Source organism: Camelus bactrianus, chromosome 10 (genome assembly GCF_048773025.1).
Source record: "Camelus bactrianus isolate YW-2024 breed Bactrian camel chromosome 10, ASM4877302v1, whole genome shotgun sequence".
Classification (NCBI taxonomy): domain Eukaryota; kingdom Metazoa; phylum Chordata; class Mammalia; order Artiodactyla; family Camelidae; genus Camelus; species Camelus bactrianus.
The window spans coordinates 43011077-43029810 of record NC_133548.1 but is presented as its reverse complement, the minus strand read 5'-3'; the positions used below and the strand labels follow the sequence as shown (position 1 = coordinate 43029810).

General features: G+C 35.5%; 1 protein-coding gene across 3 annotated transcripts in view; it reads right to left on the bottom strand.

Annotated features, from left to right (window-relative positions):
• The window catches only part of STK33 (serine/threonine kinase 33), a 118540-nt gene that overhangs the window by 52793 nt on the left and 47013 nt on the right, over positions 1-18734 (bottom strand). For 2 of the 3 annotated variants that reach the window (XM_010964901.3, XM_045523781.2), the window contains exons 1-2: positions 3937-4175; positions 2488-2601 (exon numbers count right to left, since the gene is read on the bottom strand). In XM_010964901.3, coding sequence (XP_010963203.1) covers positions 2488-2601; positions 3937-4161 — 339 coding nt within the window. In that variant the 5' untranslated portion in view covers positions 4162-4175. Of the gene's footprint in view, positions 1-2487; positions 2602-3936; positions 4176-18734 lie in introns of those variants that run through there. The other variant, XM_074372440.1, reaches the window with a different exon arrangement.

Sequence of the window (18734 nt, the reverse complement as noted above, 5' to 3'; positions counted from 1 at the left end):
ATTATTACTCTCTTGTTTACAAAGATTTTGGCTCATTTTTTTTCCTTCCAAGATGGTCTAGAAACACTTTATGAAGCTGTTTCTTTTGTATCCTTTAAAAAGTCTGCCTGAAACCTTGCAGCAAAATACTCATACTTAGTTCGTGGGAGGAAAAGGGAGAAGGAAGAAAGGGAGGGGAGGGGAGACAAAGGAGGGGAGAGGGGGAAAGGGGAGGGGAAGGAAGAAAGGAAAGAAGGAAAGGGAAAGAGAAAGAGCGAAGGAGGGAGGGAACGGGAGAGAGAGAAAAAGAAGAGAAGAGAAGAAAGAAATGTTCAGCTTCAACATGATAGATTTCCTTAGATATTTCCTTGTGATATATACACACTGGGAGCTACAAAGATGAATAAAACATAATTCCTGTTTTCTCATAATTTGTAACCTATTCAAGAGACAAGACTATTACTTAAGTTGTAAAGTCTTAAGTTAAAAAATACATAAAATGATATTGAGGCCAGAGACCAGAGCTAAAACACTGGGAGAATAAGGGAAAACATTATCAAAGAGATGGCTTCTGAGACAGGCATGTGAGGGAACAAAGCCAAAAAAATAATTGAGAATTTTTTCTCTATAATCCAGTCAAGGCAAGGAAGGCATTTCAAAGTAATAGCAGTACAAATGTGGAATGAAAGAGTGAGCTGATAAATGAACTGAATCAATCAATCCAGCCAGCCAGCACCCAGCCAGTCAGGAACCTTCTATACATATGCATAATGGAGAGAAGCGAAGGACTGGGTGTGTGGAGTTGAACTCTGGAGGAGGAGCTCCAGAGGTTGCTCTTGAATGTTGTGAATGGGGGCTCCTAGACTCCTGCATGGCACATCCTGTCCAGGGGACTGTCCCCAGGACACTGCTTTCCAATGATTTGTAATTACTTTTGGCTTTTCCCTCTTCCTACTACCGCTTAACAGTGAGAATCAAAGTCAGGAAACTAAGATAATTAAAATAAGACAAAACATTTTATTTTTATTATATTTACATGTAACTCCCAACTATATATTATATAAAATGAGTTAAATCTCAACTTCAACTTTTCATTCCCACAGAACAAAAAAATATCAACAATCCCTAACCATTCCCCCATTTTTTCTTGTCCTTTGAAAACTAAACATTTTATCTCTCTGTGGTTTAGAACCACAACTTGGACACAGTATTTTAATACTGTTTATAGAATTTCTAAAATGAGGAATGGGTAGAAAAACAGCCCAAATGATCAACTAGTTTTTTATAAGCTAATCGTTTTCTTCAACGAACTGCTTTGACATCATTACATAGTGGTGAAAATAAGGAGAAAATGACTTCTTGCTTGTAAAATTTTTAAAGGATGCTGTTAAATGGTAATGTAGATGTCTTCTTGTTGACATATAAGAAGTCCACGCTACAGAGTGTGAACGCGGGCGTGACATGCGTCATTATGACAATGAGCACGTGTTGGGGTGCTCACACTGATGTCTGGGAAGATGCCCATTTAAATATTAAGAGTAGTTATCATTAGGTGGTAGAATTTTAGATTACTGTAACTTCCTTTTTTATACTTTCTGAAATGTTTGATATCTTTAAAATGAGCCTATCCATTTAATGAGGGAAGAGAAACTTCAATTATACCAGTTAAGGTTATTTATTTAAAATATGTATATATTTTACATATTTCACAATTTAAAACAGGAAAAAAATGAGAATGAAAAATAGAGTAAGACATATACATGTATAGAAAAATGAAGTAAAGGTAATAAATGTTAAAACTGGTTACATCTGGCTCATGATTTTTATTTTCTTCACTTTTTTATCAATATTTTCCTAATTTTTCACAGTGAACATGTTTTACTTTTATAAAAGTTCTTATGGCTAAATTTAAAACTCAGTAAATTTGTGGATTTTTTTTTAATACAGGCCTTTTATTTAAAGGGGGAGATTTAAATTTTTTAGCTCAGAATTTCTCAGGGAGTTTTTCTGACCACTTCAAGTAAATTGCCAAATATATCTTAAAACATTTTTTTAAAGTTATTTAATGTTAATGCAGTTTTCTTCTCGTAGTTTTTCTTGTTGTGATTCCTTTGATCCAATGTTAAAGGAACACATTTTAATTTCTAAAATGTTACTAATATTTATTTCATATTTGCATATAAAAATTAGAATCCTGGGAAGAATCACATTGGTATTCATTCAATCACAAGCTGGAAAAAGATGGAGGGGTCTATGAGGGAAATTCTGGCCCCCTACCAGTCATCAAAGAATTGAACAGCCAAACCATCTCAAGTCAGTTGCTCTCTCTCTGCATCTTGAATAGGTCTATATAAAGACTCCACAATAGCCCTCAGCAATAGGCAAGACCTGGAGACCAAAATGTCCTCACTTTCTCTAATAAAAATGCCCTAATCATTTTTTTGCCATTAACATTGACTTAGAAGAAACCTGAAATTTTCCAGTAGCTTCAATGTGTTCGCTATATACCTGAATAGCAGCTCCATCGTCCATCCTTATGTGAGGAACTTTCCCTTCTGTAAAGTTGCTCCGACTCCATTGTTGTTGAGATGGTTTTCTCTCTACATCTGTGGTTCTTGAGGGCTTGGACCAAAAAGAAATTTTTAAATTAGCTTTAAGATATAATACACTTGTTGACAAAGTAAAAACCCTAATTTAGATAATCTGACAAATCTTTAATGTATGTCATGATATTTATTGTTTATAAAATGGTTTACTGTCTTTTTCAAATTCTAAGCCCTATATAATTTATTCACTCATTACACTAAAAGAGACCTTAAGAAATTATTCAATCTAATCTCCTGAATTCAGGCAAGTCTACATGATGACCTGCCTAGCAGATATATTAGAACTTAAAATCTTTAAAATCACAAGAGAAGACAACTTCACAGCTTTCTTAATTACTCTTGTTTCAAGACATAACAATCACCTTAAATAGGTTATACACAAAAAATCACTGGACAGACACTCACGAAGCATGCCTTGAATGAAAATAACATAGTAACAACTCACTCAGAGATACCTATATGGCAATAACTATACTGCAGCACAAATCAGAAATAACAGTTTAGGGTGAAAATTTGGAAAAGGTATAAATCTGAGGGCCAAGAACGTAACTTTTCTTAAACCTACTGCTCTCTGTCTCCAAAGCTGTGCTATATTAACAATAATCTTCCACAGTGCCTCTTCTCTATAAAGGTGAATACACCCAAACCAGTCCAACTGGTGGTCACAGATTGTAACTAATGCAAATCAATTTTGTAAGGTATATTTGATATTCCATCTAGATAATCAGGAACTGTCTTAAATAATAACCACTGTACATTTAACCACAACCATAAATCTCATTTTGCCTCAGTTGAATAAAATGTCCCCAAATCTAGATTTAATTCAATTTGAAAACCAATTCATTTCTTTATAAACCATTTTTTTAAAAGACATTGGAATAACATTCTGAATTATTCATAATCCTGGGAGACCTCCCTGGTGGTCCAATGGCTAGGATTTGGCACTTTCACCGCTGGGTTCTTAGTCAGGGAAAGCTCTTAGTGGTGAGGGGAATAGCTCAAGTGGTAGAGTGCATGCTTAGCATACACAAGGTCCTGGGTTCAATCCCCAGTACCTCTAAAAATAAATAAATAAGTAAACCTAATTACCTTTCCCCCAAAACAAAATAAAAAAAGAGTTCTTTTGCATAATCCTGGGAAATCATTAATTTGGGCAGTGGTTGGAAATGTTGTAAAAGAAATTACCAGCCAACTTTTCTCACGTCTTACATAAAAATAAAAAAAGTTACTTTAATAGCCAAGAAGGCAATGGAGTAGCTGACAAGGTCCCATGGGATATAGAGGAATCTAGGGATGGGATTAGGAAATGGAACATCGACTTGTGTTGAGATGTATAATCTTCAATATTTACCAAATCTTTTCCAGAGGCAGTATCTTTGATGGGTTGTCTTTCTTTTTTTCTCTCTGCTGAAACTGGAAATTCTGAGCTACCAATGCTTGATGTCTGTGACATTTCCACCACCGACATTGGAGAAAGCCTTGTTTTACAAGAACATACACAAAGTACATTTTTCTGAGAAGTAGATGAACATTTGGAGCATTTTGTGGATTTTTTACCAAAGCCACTATCAGCCATTTGCTTAACTGTGCACCAAAAGCAACTTGAAAGAAAGAGGCTTTTACTGTTTGAAGAAAAGAACTGGACCAAAAAGGTTAAGGTAAGCTGATGGTGAAAACTGTAACTTCCAAGTGGTGAGGTCCTTGGGTTAATGATGCACTAGACTTACAGTCACACATGAGAGCTGCAGGAAGAAAAGAAATCACCATTTAGAAAATTCTTTCTTATCCTATCACTCTCCTAGAAATAAAAGAAAAACTAGCAACTAGCACCCAAAGCATCCTGCCAATACTGAAATGTTAATATTTACAATAAAATTAGAACATAGTTTTAAAAAACCAACACATTGTCATCTTCCAAAATTGAATTCTTGAACTCTAGACATTTTATTTATTTAACAATCCAAAGAATCATTCTCTGTTCGGAACCATAAAACTGCTGAAAAGCATGGTTTAAGGAAATCAACTTGGTGGGTTGGTTATCATTTTTTTAATGAAGTAGAGTAGAATAGATAATATCTGAGTATATTGCATAGATCCTTGGTGAGTTCAGTGAAACTTTAAAAATATATGCAGATACATATGTACAGAAAGTGTGTGTGCGTACTTGGTCACAGTATAAAGTGCAGTTCTTACTGTGTGTTGTAGTAAAAAAAAAAAAGGCTTAAAAATACTGATATAAAACATCCATTATTGTGATTTCAAAAGTTAAGCCTTAGTCTACTTATTATTAGAGCAAATCTATATTGTATGCTTCACAAAAGAGTAGATAATTGTATTTTTATAAAACTATCTAATTCTGAAAGCTCAAAGGCAATATTAGAAGTATCCTCGTTTTTATTCTCAAATAGAAAAATAGGAACTAGTGGGTGCTATTTCTTCCTGTGTGTAGAACAAGCACACCCAGCACTCTACCCAACTGGAGCTATTGTAGCTGTATGGTGGCAAGGTAGAGAGACATGAGCTGAGGAAGGAGGGAGAATATGTTCTGCAGCACGTGAAAGAGAATACTTTGAGAAACTTCCAGAAGTAACTGAGAGTACGTTATTCTGGTTTTGTGCCATCCTACTACAGATATTATTTAAAAACGTATTTTGTGGAAACAATCTAAATGTCCATCGACAGATGACTGGATAAAGAAGCTGTGGTATATTTATACAATGAAATACTACTCAGGCATAAAAAAGAATAAAATAATGCCATTTGCAGCAATATGGATGGATCTGGAGATCACCATTCTAAGTGAAGTCAGTCAGACAGAGAAAGAAAAATACCATATGATACACTCATATGTGGAATCTAAAAAAGAAAAAGAAAAAAGAAGACACTAATGAACTTATCTACAAAACAGAAACAGACTCACAGGCACAGTGAACAATCTTACGGTTACCAACAGGGAAATGGGGTGTGAAGGGATACATTGGGAGTTCGAGATTTGCAAATACTAACTACTATATATAAAATAGATAAACAATAAGTTTATCCTGTACAGCACAGAGAACTATATTCAATATCTTGCAGTAACCTATAATGAAAAAGAATATGAAAACCAAAAAAAGAATATGAAAAGGAATATATGTATGTATATGTATGACTGAAACATTATGCTGTACACCAGAGACTAACAAATTGTAACTGACTATACTTCAATTTAAAAAAGTGTATTTTATAGTCACAAACTGATAAAGCTGCAGGTATACGGAATATATCTTTGTCCTCTGAACTGGAATAAACCTGACCAGAACAGGAGGTAGGTGTCTTTATTTCATTAAAGAAATATCCTTCCAATTTTCCTGCCTAAGACTGGTTTTCTAATCAGAAATGAGGGCTGACTTTTATCGAATGTTTATCTATTGTGATTATTCTATTTTTTCTTATTGGATCTTTTGATATGCTGTATTATATTAAAAGCTTTCCTAATATTAAGCATTCTCACATTTATAGTATGAGTCCTACGTGATCATGATGGATGATTCTTTCAATGTGCTGAAAAATGGACATGCTTGTATTTTGACTTTTCACAGTTATATTCATAAGTTCAACTGGTCTATAATTTTCCTTTTCACTCATCTTTGTCAGGTTTTGATACAAGATTCTGGCAGTCTCATAAAATAAATTGGGTATCTTTCCATCTTGCAATGCTTGGTAATAATCTGTATAACATGGGAATCTACAAGAAAATCTCCCAGGCCCATAGGAGTTTATGAAAGATATTGCTAGTAGTTAACCAATATTCATTTTCCCACTCTTCCTTATTAACAGAATCCTGATTTTTGCCTGGAGCAGCAACATGCTAATTAAAATCCTCCCTTTCCCAGCATCCCTTGTAGCTTGGGGATGGTCTCGTGGCTGATGATCATGAACCTTATAGATGCAAGCAAAGCTGTACTTACAAGAAAATTTATATTCTTAAACGTTTATCAAGGAAAGGATAAAAATATACTATATGAGCAGTCAAATCAAAATGAGATAAAAACATGGTTAAGGAACAAAATTTAAGATGAACAGAAATGAAAAAAGATGTAGGTTTTGTTGCATTTTGACTACAAGGCCCCTGATAAACTGACCCCTCACTACTCTCAGATTTCATATCTTACCAGTCTCACCCTTGCTCTTGATACACTGGTCTCCTTTGCTGTTCCTTGAATATGCCAAGCATATCCCCTTCTCACAGCTCTGGCCCTTCTGCTTCCTCTCTAAAATATCTGCATGGCTTGCTCCCTCACTTCATGATGATTTCTGCTCTTTTGAGTGACCTCTTCTAACCACTTCATCTGAACCAGCAGGCCCACTGACTCTGTCTCCTTACTTTACTTTATTTTTATTCATAGCATTTTATCATTTCACTCAGAAAGTTCTACACCAGAGTTCTTTCCTACTTTTAAGGAACAGAAAAATCCCATATATGTAAATTGTTTCAGAGCAATGAAAGCCATCCAATTTATTTCAGTCAGTTAGAATAACCAAAATCAGATCATGGCAGTGTTCTCAAAAAGGGATTTCTTGCAGGCCAATCTTATTTGTGAATTGATGCAAAAATCCTAAATGTTGTACTTGTATTTATCCCTGGTAATATGTACAGCATATTCTAAAGTTATTAGACAGAAATCATAGACAAGTCAGCCCAGTAAGTATGACCTTTCATCAAAGTAGTATGAAAAAACTCCTGCTGTGATTAAAACTCGTAATAGTGAACACTGGAAAAGGTGCATAAAGAGCACCCTCCAGACAGGTAGAGGGAAAAAAGAATGCAACTGATGACAACTGATGACACACACACACACATTCTTAAAAACACTTGACCTTATTTTTCAAGTATATGTAGCAAGATAAAGAAAACTCAGAATGTACCTGTCTACACTTTGCAAAATGACTTAACTTAGGCCTTGGAAGAACATACTTTGCATTTCAGGTTAAATATAAAACCTGTAAACATCAATGACTCAGAGCAGTAGAGTAGATCTGCCAATAACAGCCTTTCAGTTACGGAAAATAGTGCTTCCTCTCCACAGGTGTAGAAAAGTCCCATGGCAGATGTGTAAAGCAGCATTTTATGCACACATCAGGAATACTGATTTTATAGTACTTTTTATAAGAAACTGAAAGAAGTGTTCCTAATGTAAAGGTTTATTTAAAATGTAACTGTGTTCCTTCATTATGAACAGTACTCCTAAAGCATACTTACCAAATCCCTCAGGTTTTACTACACACACACACACACACACACACACACTTTCCACAAACTTTCAATAGAATCTTTAAATATTACATATTCCATTTTTAAGACAGATTTTTTTTCCTGTGCATTGAAAAATAGTTATCTTTTTCTTAGCTCTATTCAGAAAACATCTCCTTTAGTTTTTCCCTCAATTTCTCAACAAATTGTATGATCACAATATCACTGACACTGACATAGGCTTCCAGGTCCTTTCTCGCTCCAGGTTCTGACATATCTGTTACCCTGGACGTATCTGGTAGCTGTGTTCAGAAAGCAGAGGAGATCCTGTTACTCCCTGACGAGCTTGAATTCTGCTCTCCAACTTACACCGACTACTGCCTTTGCCAAAGCGACGTTCTACTTTCCTACCCCAGCAATCCTAAAACAATAGGTTGGATAGCTTCATGCAAAATTTCTTGACAAGAATTGGATTTCAAATTTAATTTCTTTTTGGCTGGCTGAATTCTAATTATTTTAGCTTAAAAACCAAAATAGAACAAACGTTTACTCAGAAACAATTACTTCTTTCTCATTTATGAATTGATCTGAAAGAGTTGCTACTAAAATAAATCTCCTGTCTAGCAGGACAAATGATGTCATTCATATTTTAGGGTCAAAAAATGAATCAGGTATTGCAAACCTAACATATCTTTATGTAAATACAAAGACAAATGGCTCTTCTATAGAATCAAAGAATTATGCTTAAGTAAGACGTTCGATATAAAGATACATTAGAAAACCAAAGAAATTTCTAATGTTACAGTGTTTCTTTGTGTCTACAAAGACTAGACATGTATGGGTATTAAACATAATGTAAACAAATAAAAAAAGGTCAGATCTCGTCAGTGTTTAACTAACATGTGAGCTTTCCTTTGGCTAAAGGTTTTCATTTTTTTCGGGAATAAGACAAGTCAATGGAACAACTCTGATATGGAAACTCTCTGAGCTTTTATTTAAGCATAAAAAGGTCTCTTCCATATTGGCAGATACACTTACAGTAATTTCCTGAAGAAAATGAACACAAGAATAGTTTTATGAGATGTAACTAGCTACAATTTTCATCCTCCAAAGCAATTTTTTAGTTTTCTTTGCTAAGACTATGTCTACAAGGAACCTAACAGTCGATTCAGTTTAAAAAAAAAAAAAGAAGTGTTCTATTCAAGTGAAGGAAAAAAACTGGATTGTCTGACATTACGCAGACCAAGCGAATTGACTGTACATTCACCTTTCAACTACTTATTTTCATAACATGCATACAGAACCTAAGGAGGGGCCAGCTGGGCTTTCTAGATCATAGTGTTGCTATATTTTAAATGAGACCAGCACTTGTTTACTATTTCCATTCAGGTCATGATTAAAGAAATCAGTCTGTGCTGTCTTATAAAAGGATTTAGAGTATACTTAAATTTTGCATTACTTGAGACACATAAAAAGTGTTTAACAGCTAATGTGTGCTATTAGTTTTTTAATTTTAATGTGTATAATAATATTCCTCACTCATTAAGCTGTAATCTGGAGGGACAGTCTTTTTTTTAAAATTCTTATCTTTTTTATTGAAGTGTCGTCGACTTACAATGTTAGTTTCAGGTGTACAGCAAAGCAATTCAGTTATACATATACATACATACATACATACATACATACATAATTTTTTTGTCAGTTTCTTTTCCATTAAGACTCATTATAAGAAACTGAATATATAGCTCCCTGTGCTGTAAGCATCCTTGCTGCTTATCCACTTTACATATAGTCATATGTACCCATCAATCCCAAACTCCCAGTCTATCTGGAGAGACAGTCTTAAATGTGGTCCCCATGCTGACCGTTTAAGGTAAGAATAGATTTTACTAAGAAAGTTTGGCTTAAAGAGGCTGGATAAAACCTGGAGACCCTCTCCCGGATTCTTTCCTGTTGTTATCCACTGTATTTTCTCCATGTACGTTACAAGCAACCTGAAGCCAGGGACTTTTATGTAGGCACAGACTAGTCTTTGAACGTAATACACACTCAACGAAAATTTGTTAGTGTTCATTTTGTGGGAAAGAGCCAGAATCACGTATCACTTAGGCAGAACGATAGGCAGGTATATAGAAGAGTCATCAAAGAAAGGAGGGTTCATGCGTGATTCAGAGAGTGCGTGCCAATTTCAATCTAATACAAAGGCTTCCTAACATTTTGAGCTGTCAAACTTGAAAGGAAAGACCATCTCCGTCACCAGAAGTATCCAAGTAGAGAATGGAAGGTCAGCTGGCAGGAAACCACACAAGACATTTAAGCACAGACTAGGATGCCTTGAGGTTCCTTCTAACCTTAAAAGTCTACAAAGATGAATCACCCCTTCTAATGATCAACTGAGGTGTAGCAGACATTTAAAGGAACCAAAGTGGCAGCTGACCTCACCTCTGCTGTGGAGGTTTCAGTATTATCTTGAGGGTCCTGCTTTCCTACCACAGACCAGGCCAAACTAGTTACAGCCTCCAAACTCACCCCAGCCCATCTGAATGTCTCCTTTAAAGAGCAGCACTGCTAGGCTTTACCATGGGGGACAGGGTGATAGTGAGGAGGTGGAAGGGGTGAGCTGGATGGAAGGCTGGATGTGCTAAGGAGTGGTGGCCTGCTGGCTAGAGAAGAAAAAGCTAAATAAAGTGTAGAGGAAAAGATACTTTAAGTAAACAAAAATAAGTCTACCTTCCAACTCATGAAATCAGAGAATAAGAGGTGAAGAGTGAGCAAATGGGCCCACATGTAGCTAAGGGAGCCAAAAACACAAGGTTGCTAAGAGAGTCCAGAAGAGAAGCAGAACCACGCTGAGGACTGTGGCAGGAACACTCAGCTGTGCTCCACTCAGGACGCTTAAAAGAAAATAGTCTTCTTGTACTCAGGAATCTTCTTTTCCAGCTTTACTGAGGTATAACTGACAAACAAAATTGTTAAGATATTTAAAATGTACATGATAATTCAATAACTGTATACAATGTGAAAAGATTCCCCTCCATCGAATTAACACATCCACCACCTCACATATTAGATACAAACTTCAGTCGTAAGATGAAAAAGGTCTGCAGAGCTAATGTATAACATGGTGACTACTGTTGATGACACTATACTTATTACATAATTGAAATTTTCTAAGAGACTAGAACTTAAATGTTCTCACACACAAAAGGAATCTTAATCCAATTAGCAGTAGATCAGTAAGATGAAGAATTTGATGGCAAATTTGAAAGGTTTGCTAGCTTCATTTATCAAATGCCAACTAATATTTTTGGATTAATAAAAGATATTACTGTAAATTTGTGTAGTCAGAGACCTTTCCTGAATGAGAAATATTCCCAGGAGTATTGAAAGGAACTTTCCAAAGCCAACAACTTTCCATGAAACTAGTTAGTTAGCTAAGCAAAATGTGATATAATACTGAAACCCATATGTTTCATACCATACGAGAAAAGGCATTCTGACCCTCCAGATCATTTCAAATACTGGGAGCACAACTTAGAGGTATCCAGGCAACTTTTCTCTTGTAGCTAGATGTCTGAAAACTCGACCACTCCAAACAGTCTACAGCAAAACACCAACAACAGATTCCATGATCCCCGTTTTCAAGTTTCTGTGTAGGTAATATTAATTTAATAAAACAGAAAACAACAACAAAAATACTTCTCTTAACTGTGAGCCCCTCCAGGGCAGGAACTAAGTTCTATTCACCTTGTCATCTTGTATCCAGTAAAGGCCTCCATTATTAAATAAGGACTATTGATTGAAAAGCATTCACTGATTGACAGAAACAGTGTTTTCCAGCTTACAAATAATATGCAATGTAGCTGCCTGATGTAAGAAAGCCAGTGGCTTATCATGTAAACAAATAACATCCTTGAGGAAGTCTCCTGGCCAAAAAACTGCACTACAACCCAACCCTCACTCTATCCTGAAACTCCCATTCTAGAGCAAAACTCCAAAACCCCCATACTAGGCCTGACCTCCATCCTCTACTCTAAATTTCCACCTGCTTCCTGAAAGGCCCCTATCAGACAAGATGTGTATTATGTTCTATTCAAGACTTTTGGTTTTCAGGAATCTAGAACGATGCACAGACACAAGTATTTATTTTGGTGAGGGACCATTTTGTCAAACTCTTAAGGGTTTCTGCAGGCTAAGACTAGTCCCCAACAACTACAAGCCTTGGTCATAATAAACTTTATTATTACTCAGATCTTCATATTCAACAAAAGATCACTACTTTTTGGCAGATGGTATAACTATCAATGACTGGTTCATTTTTCTTTCATAATAAAGTGTGCATGCCATAGCCAAGACCAAAAAAATTCTAGTGAGATATATATATAGAGATAGATAGGTAGATAGATAGATAGATAGATAGATAGATAGATAGATAGATAGATAAAACTTCTCAGGCTCCCTAGCCAAATTGCTCCAAGCAAAGATACTAATTTTTTGGAAGAGCCTGTTTTCCTCACTCCTAATGATGAGCCATTTATCTGCAGCACACAAACCCCAGACTTACAGCCAGAGCAAAAGCATTTAGAATGTCATATCTCAGGCATCAATGTGGCATGGCTATTAAATTCAGCAAGACAGGAAAGAGAGGGGAAATGAGACCTAAAAGGCACTTACCGGCAAGGGTTCTGTATGTCTGGCCAAGAAGAGTGTCCAGAGGGCAGTAATGAGCTAAAAGAAAAGATCAACAGAGGTCCAAGTAGAAGGGACCAACTGAGAATCCAGCCATCTAACCATGTTTGTACGTACCCAGCAAACATTTTCTGGGTACCTGTTATGTACCAAGGATTGTGCTGGGAACACAGAGACTACCAAGACATTGGCTTTACCAATAATGATTATAGTAAAGATAATGACAGGTATGTACAAAGTACAAAAGTATTTTATTATTTTTGTGGTGTGATGATAAATAAAATTGTTTCCTTAATTTCTCTTTTTGATAGTTTGTTGTTAGTGTGCAGAAATACAATAGATTTCTATATGTTAATTTTGGATCCCGCACTTTACCAAATTCATTGATGAGCTCTAATAATTCTTGGTGGCATTTTTAGGATTTCCTATGTATACTATAGTATCATTTGCAAAGAGCGACAGTTTTACCTCCTCCTTTCCAATTTGAATTCCAGTTATTTATTTTTCTTGTCTGAGTGCTGTGGCTAGGACTTCCAATACTATGTTGAATAAAAGTTGTGAGTGTAGGCATCCTTGTCTTGTTCCTGACCTTAGAGGAAATGCTGTCAGGTTTTCACTATTGAACATGATGTTAGCTGTGGGCTTATCATAGATGGTCATTATTATGCTGAGGTATGCTCCCTCTATATCCACTTTCTAAAGAGTTTTTGTCATAAATGGATGTTGAATTTTATCTTTTGCTTTGTCTGCATCTATTAAACTGTCCTAAAGAATGAGTTGGAGTTCACTTGGTGAACAAGTCAAAGAAATGCTCTCTAGACAGGGACACCAGCACATGCAAGGGCCCAGATCCTATGGTTCAAGAGGAGTAAAAGAAGGCAGTTTCCACTTGAAGGCAAGAATAACAGAAGAGAGAAAGCCAGGTCTGTACTAAGTAATGAGAAGAGGGAAGAAGCACTTCCAGGAAAGATCAGGGTTAAACAAAGGTGTCTTCTCTTAAGAATTATGGTTCCACCAGGCACAAAAGACAGATGAGGTGAAGTAAAACATGAGGTTCTCATTCTGAGAGAGCTGCAAGAAAGAAAGGACTGCTGCAAAGAGTCTTAGGTGAGCACTTACAACCCTGACACCAATTAGCCACAGATTTGGAGTGAAGAGAGAGTGGCCACCAAACTGCCAAAACTAACTCATCCAGCAAGTATCTGAAGCTTAGCCATCCACGGCAGGGACACAGGGCTTCAATGGATGCTGAAAATATAAACTGTAAAGTTCTAAAGTATGCAGAATAAGTCCTAGTCGGTACAGTCAATCCAAATCTACTGCCATATGAACAAATTAGAATTTAATGACAATTTCACTAGAGTCAATGTTTCAATATGACAGAATATATGGATTATTTCTTTTCAGTTCCAAATTAACAAAAAATACCAAAGGAAGCTTACTACTATAAATTCCACAGAAAATATTAAGTTACTTATTTCATACACACATGCACATATCCCTACTCCAACTTCAGCACTACTGCAAAAAAAGCTTCATCAGTCCCAACAAGAACAACAGCACCATTCTACCATTTGGGGTCTGAAGACCCCAAATTTCTAAACAATTCATGAGCATTTAAATCTCAGGAGTCTTCTTAATGATTCTATTTTACACTTACAGAAAATTTTAACTGAAATTCATTTGCCCTTGATAGTCAGAAAGAACCCAAGCTTTACTGTTAGACCAAGGTTCAAATTCTTCCCCAGTGACTTAACATATGTGGTCTCAGGTTCCTTATATGCAAAATATATAGAGGGGGTCTATACACCTACATGGCAGAATTGTTATAAGGATAGGATATAATGCATGTCAAGTCCTCATACATTGTAAGCTCTTAGTAGAGGTTTTTATTATTATTGTGAAACTCTGACAAAAGTAGCACCAGGAAAGTATTTTACCAGTCATAATCTCTCAATCTAATGCTCTAAATATTGTTCAACATGGGTTCCAAAATACAAATCGCCATCTAATTAGTTCATAGCTAGCTTAGAAATAACCTTATGGGAGCTTACTCTAGATGTACGCAGCTGAGCTGTAGAGGGAATGGCTTGCTGGACTGGCCCACAGGCAGCCTGTGAAATGTTCAATTCTGAATGCTACAGGCACTGAAATATCACATTTATAGGAACTTTATTTTTCAAATATGTAATGCTGAATATCAAGGAGACTATTTTAGCCTAGCCAAGGCCACAGTCTCTCAAAACATTACTGCTCTATGTTATACTTTAACAACTGATCAAGAAGGAATAATATATAAATGATAAGGTTTTCAGAGAAAAAAGAGGTATCTGCATCCATGGATTTATTTACATGGTGAGTTTTCCAAACCTTGCAATGGAACTGCAAAAACAATGTGATTAAAATCGATAGAGCACATCATTTGCTGATACTGTTGCCCAAGAAAAGGCAATAAGCCTTAGGCATGTTATTACTAGATTACACAATTTCACTGACAGGTTCAAGATTTTTAAAAGAAACTGAGAATAGAGAGGATTTCTTTTTTGAAGTCAAGGGATTTTTTTTCTTCAATTAAAAGGAAGTCATCATTTCTGTCTTTTTTATGATGAAGATTTGAAATGTCCTCTATAGTATTTTTAAAACTAATATGAATATTAAATTTTCCTTTATTTCCTAAAATAAAAATAGATCAATGATCCTGATTAAAATTAAACTGAAAGGTACTTTTGTTTAACAATACCATATCTAACCATATATCCATTCAACAAATATCAGAATGTTCAGGGACTAGTGGTTATAGGATTATTGTTTCTGCAAAGTCCATGCAGACAAATGTGAAAGTCCAAAAATATGAATTTCCAAACCTTTTCTGCAAAAATGATCAATGACTCTCTTTTCATGTCTTACTGATGAAATGATAAACTCTGAAAGTCCTTCAAAGAATGCTGTATTTCTATATTTCAAAGTATGCTTTTTAATCAGATAGCAAAAGTTAGCCATGTAGACATAAATTCATTTGATAAAAGGTGACCAAATAAAACTGAACCTAAAATCAGCAAGACTTTTACCCTAGACAGATCTTCTACTATACTACAAACAGAAAACTGCAAACATTGTTGATTGCTTTATAGTGAAAATTCCAAAGCAGAAACATTCTGTAGCATGGGAAGGCTGATGGAAACAACCATGTAGTTTTACCCTTATGACAAAAAAACTGTTGATGAGAAGAGGTGATATGATTTTAACTATGAATCCTGATAGGAAATAGAATGCTAGGCTCACAGAAATAAATAAATTGACCCAGGCATTAGGCCTACATTTACTAGCTTTTACCAAGTGAACAGTAGAGTCTATTCATGGGGAGCTTAGGTCTTTAGACCACCACCAGAAGTAGATAATTTTAAAAAGAAAATCTATAAAACATCATATATTTTCTTGTCACTAATGTACATACAGACTTACATATAAATATAAAAGCTTTATGTTCTAAGGAACATGAAAGATGCTCAACATTGCTAATTATTAGAGAAATACAAACCAAACTACAATAAAGTATCACCTCACACCAGTCTGAATGGCTTTCAAACAAAATGTTTCAACAGGGCACTTAAGCAAAAATATTACTTAAGATGTGGGAAAGCACTTCAGCCTAAGGCAACAGGAAAGAAGATCCATTTAACTCTGTTAGAGGGCGGAAGTTTCTACAAAGGAGGTTGGGAAATGCAGAGAAAAGACTCCTCCCTAAACAGGAGTTTAAAATGAATGAGCATCAAGATCCCAACCAACTTTAAATGCCATTGACTACAACATGTTCAAATATGAAATGGCAGAAGCTGATCTACAGCAAGTCTAACTCATTTAAAGGATGGGGTTTAGTTATTAAATCTTATCTTTTGGGGGAAATCTATAGGGAGAGGCATTTTTAATAAAAGCCTTCCATGTAACTGTAGTCGATTTCCATTCTTTATATGCGTAGGAATAGTTCTTTCCAAATTTTTCAATGAAATCAACACTCTAAACAGGACATTTGAGCCAAGATATCACACCCAAATAAAACAGCGGTAGAGTTAAAATAAGCATATTATTTGTTAAGCATTTTCCATTAGGTCCTAAGGCTGGTGGGAGTAGGGGCTGAAAAGTTGTGCTAAGTCCTGTTAGCTCCTTAGGATGGAAGAAAGCCTTTGCATCCAAGGAAATAAGAATGTGGGGAGCATCACAGTACCTTGAAATGGAATGAGGATGTATAATACCTGCACTAAGTAAAGAATAAAAGGCGGAGGATATAGCTCAGTGGTAGTGTGTGTGCTTAGCATGCACGAGATCCTGGGTTCAATCCCCAGTACCTCCATTAAAAAAATGAATAAATAAACCTAATTACCTCTCCCTCAAAAGAATTTAAAATTTTAAAAAATTTAAAGAATAAAAAACCTAATCACAATCTGAAACAAGTATCACTTATTTAAAAAAACATTTAAAAAAACAAAAACAACTTGGGTTTGAGAAGATCAGCCCTGAGGAGACAGCAGAAGAAAAAGCATTTAAAGCACTCATATGGAGAATCAGAAAGTAAAAGCACTCTAAAGTAAAAAGCAAACTTACTGGTAAAGGAAGAAGAGATGGTCTTGGAGTGGAAAATGCTTAGAATCTTGATTTTTTGTAGTAGTAGAGAAATATGCACCTATTATATACATTGGAAAAATGAAAGACACCCCCCATTCCCCAGCCAAGGGAAAAAAAAATTAAATATTTGGAAATTTAGTAACACTTTCCAAAATGCTTTGACATAAAGAAAATCAGAACTGAAATTACAAACCCTCCAGAAAACTATAAAGAGGAAAATGTTTCCTACCAAACTTATGGAGAACAGTGAAAGCTGTACTCAGAAGAAATCTTATAGCTTCAAATGTATTTCTTATAAAAGAAGAAAAATGAAAAAGAAAATTAACCTAGTCCTCAGCTTTAGCAACTAGGAAAAAAGAATTAAATAAACAGAAAGTAGGAAGAAAAGATAAAAAATGGTAAAGCTTCAGTTAATGAAACAAATATCTCAAATAGCAGAATGAATATATCTAAAAACTGATTCTTTGACATGATTAATAAATTAAAATTAAAGAAAATGGAGAGTAAATATATATATATATGATTAGAAGTATAAATAAATCACAAGTGTAGATAAGAAAGCCCTTAAGATAATTATAAAACAATAGTACTTGCAATTCTACAGTAACTTTCCTAGTTACAATTACTATATGACAAATTACCCTCAAATTAGGGGCTTAAAACAACAAATATTTTATTATGCTCACAGATTTTATCAGTCAGGATGTCAGGGAAGGCTCACCTAGGCTAGAGTCTTTCAGGTGACTGTACTGAGATGTCAGCTGGGCTGCAGTCATCTGAAGGTTCTATTAGACTGTGTATCCAAAATGGCTCACTCAACTGGCTGGCAATAGATGCTGGCTGATAGCTGGGATCTTACCATGGCCTCTCCAGTATGGTGGGCTCAGAGCAGTCAGACTTCTTACATGGTAACAGACTTCTCTCAGAGTGAGCATCCCTGAGAACTGGGTAAAAAAGCCTCATGGCCTTTTCTGAACCAGCCTCGGAAGTTACACAGTATCACTTCTGACATATTCTATTGGCTGAACTAATCATAAACCTGCCTAGATCCAAAGGGAGTGACCATAAATCCATGTCCTGATAGGAATATCAAAAAACTTTGCAGAAATGATTTAAAACCAACACAGCAACAACTCTGAATCCTAGAGGAAATAGATAATATTCTGGAAAACGTAAATTCCCAGTCACGACCCAGGAAGAAGTAGAAAGCTTGAATAGATCAAATGCCACAGAAGAGATAGAAAAAGTGATTAAAGATCAGCCATTAATTAAATGCACCTGGTAGTTTCACATGAGTTCTATGTAACTTCTTAAGAGAAGAAGTGCCATGTTATTTAAATGAGAGAATCTCGAACTTTAGTAAGCATCCGAATCTCCTTACCAACTAGTAAACATGCAGATTCCTGGGCACCATCCCCAGATATTCTGATTCAGTAAGTCTAGAATGTGGAAGAAGGATCTGCATTTCTAACAAGCACACAGATGATGTTGATACCACTTGTCCACAGATACACTTCGAGCAGCAGTGATTTAAACCAGTTAGCAACAATGGCTTGTTGGCCAAATCTGGCCTGCTGTCTGTTTTTATAAATAAAGTTTTATTGGCA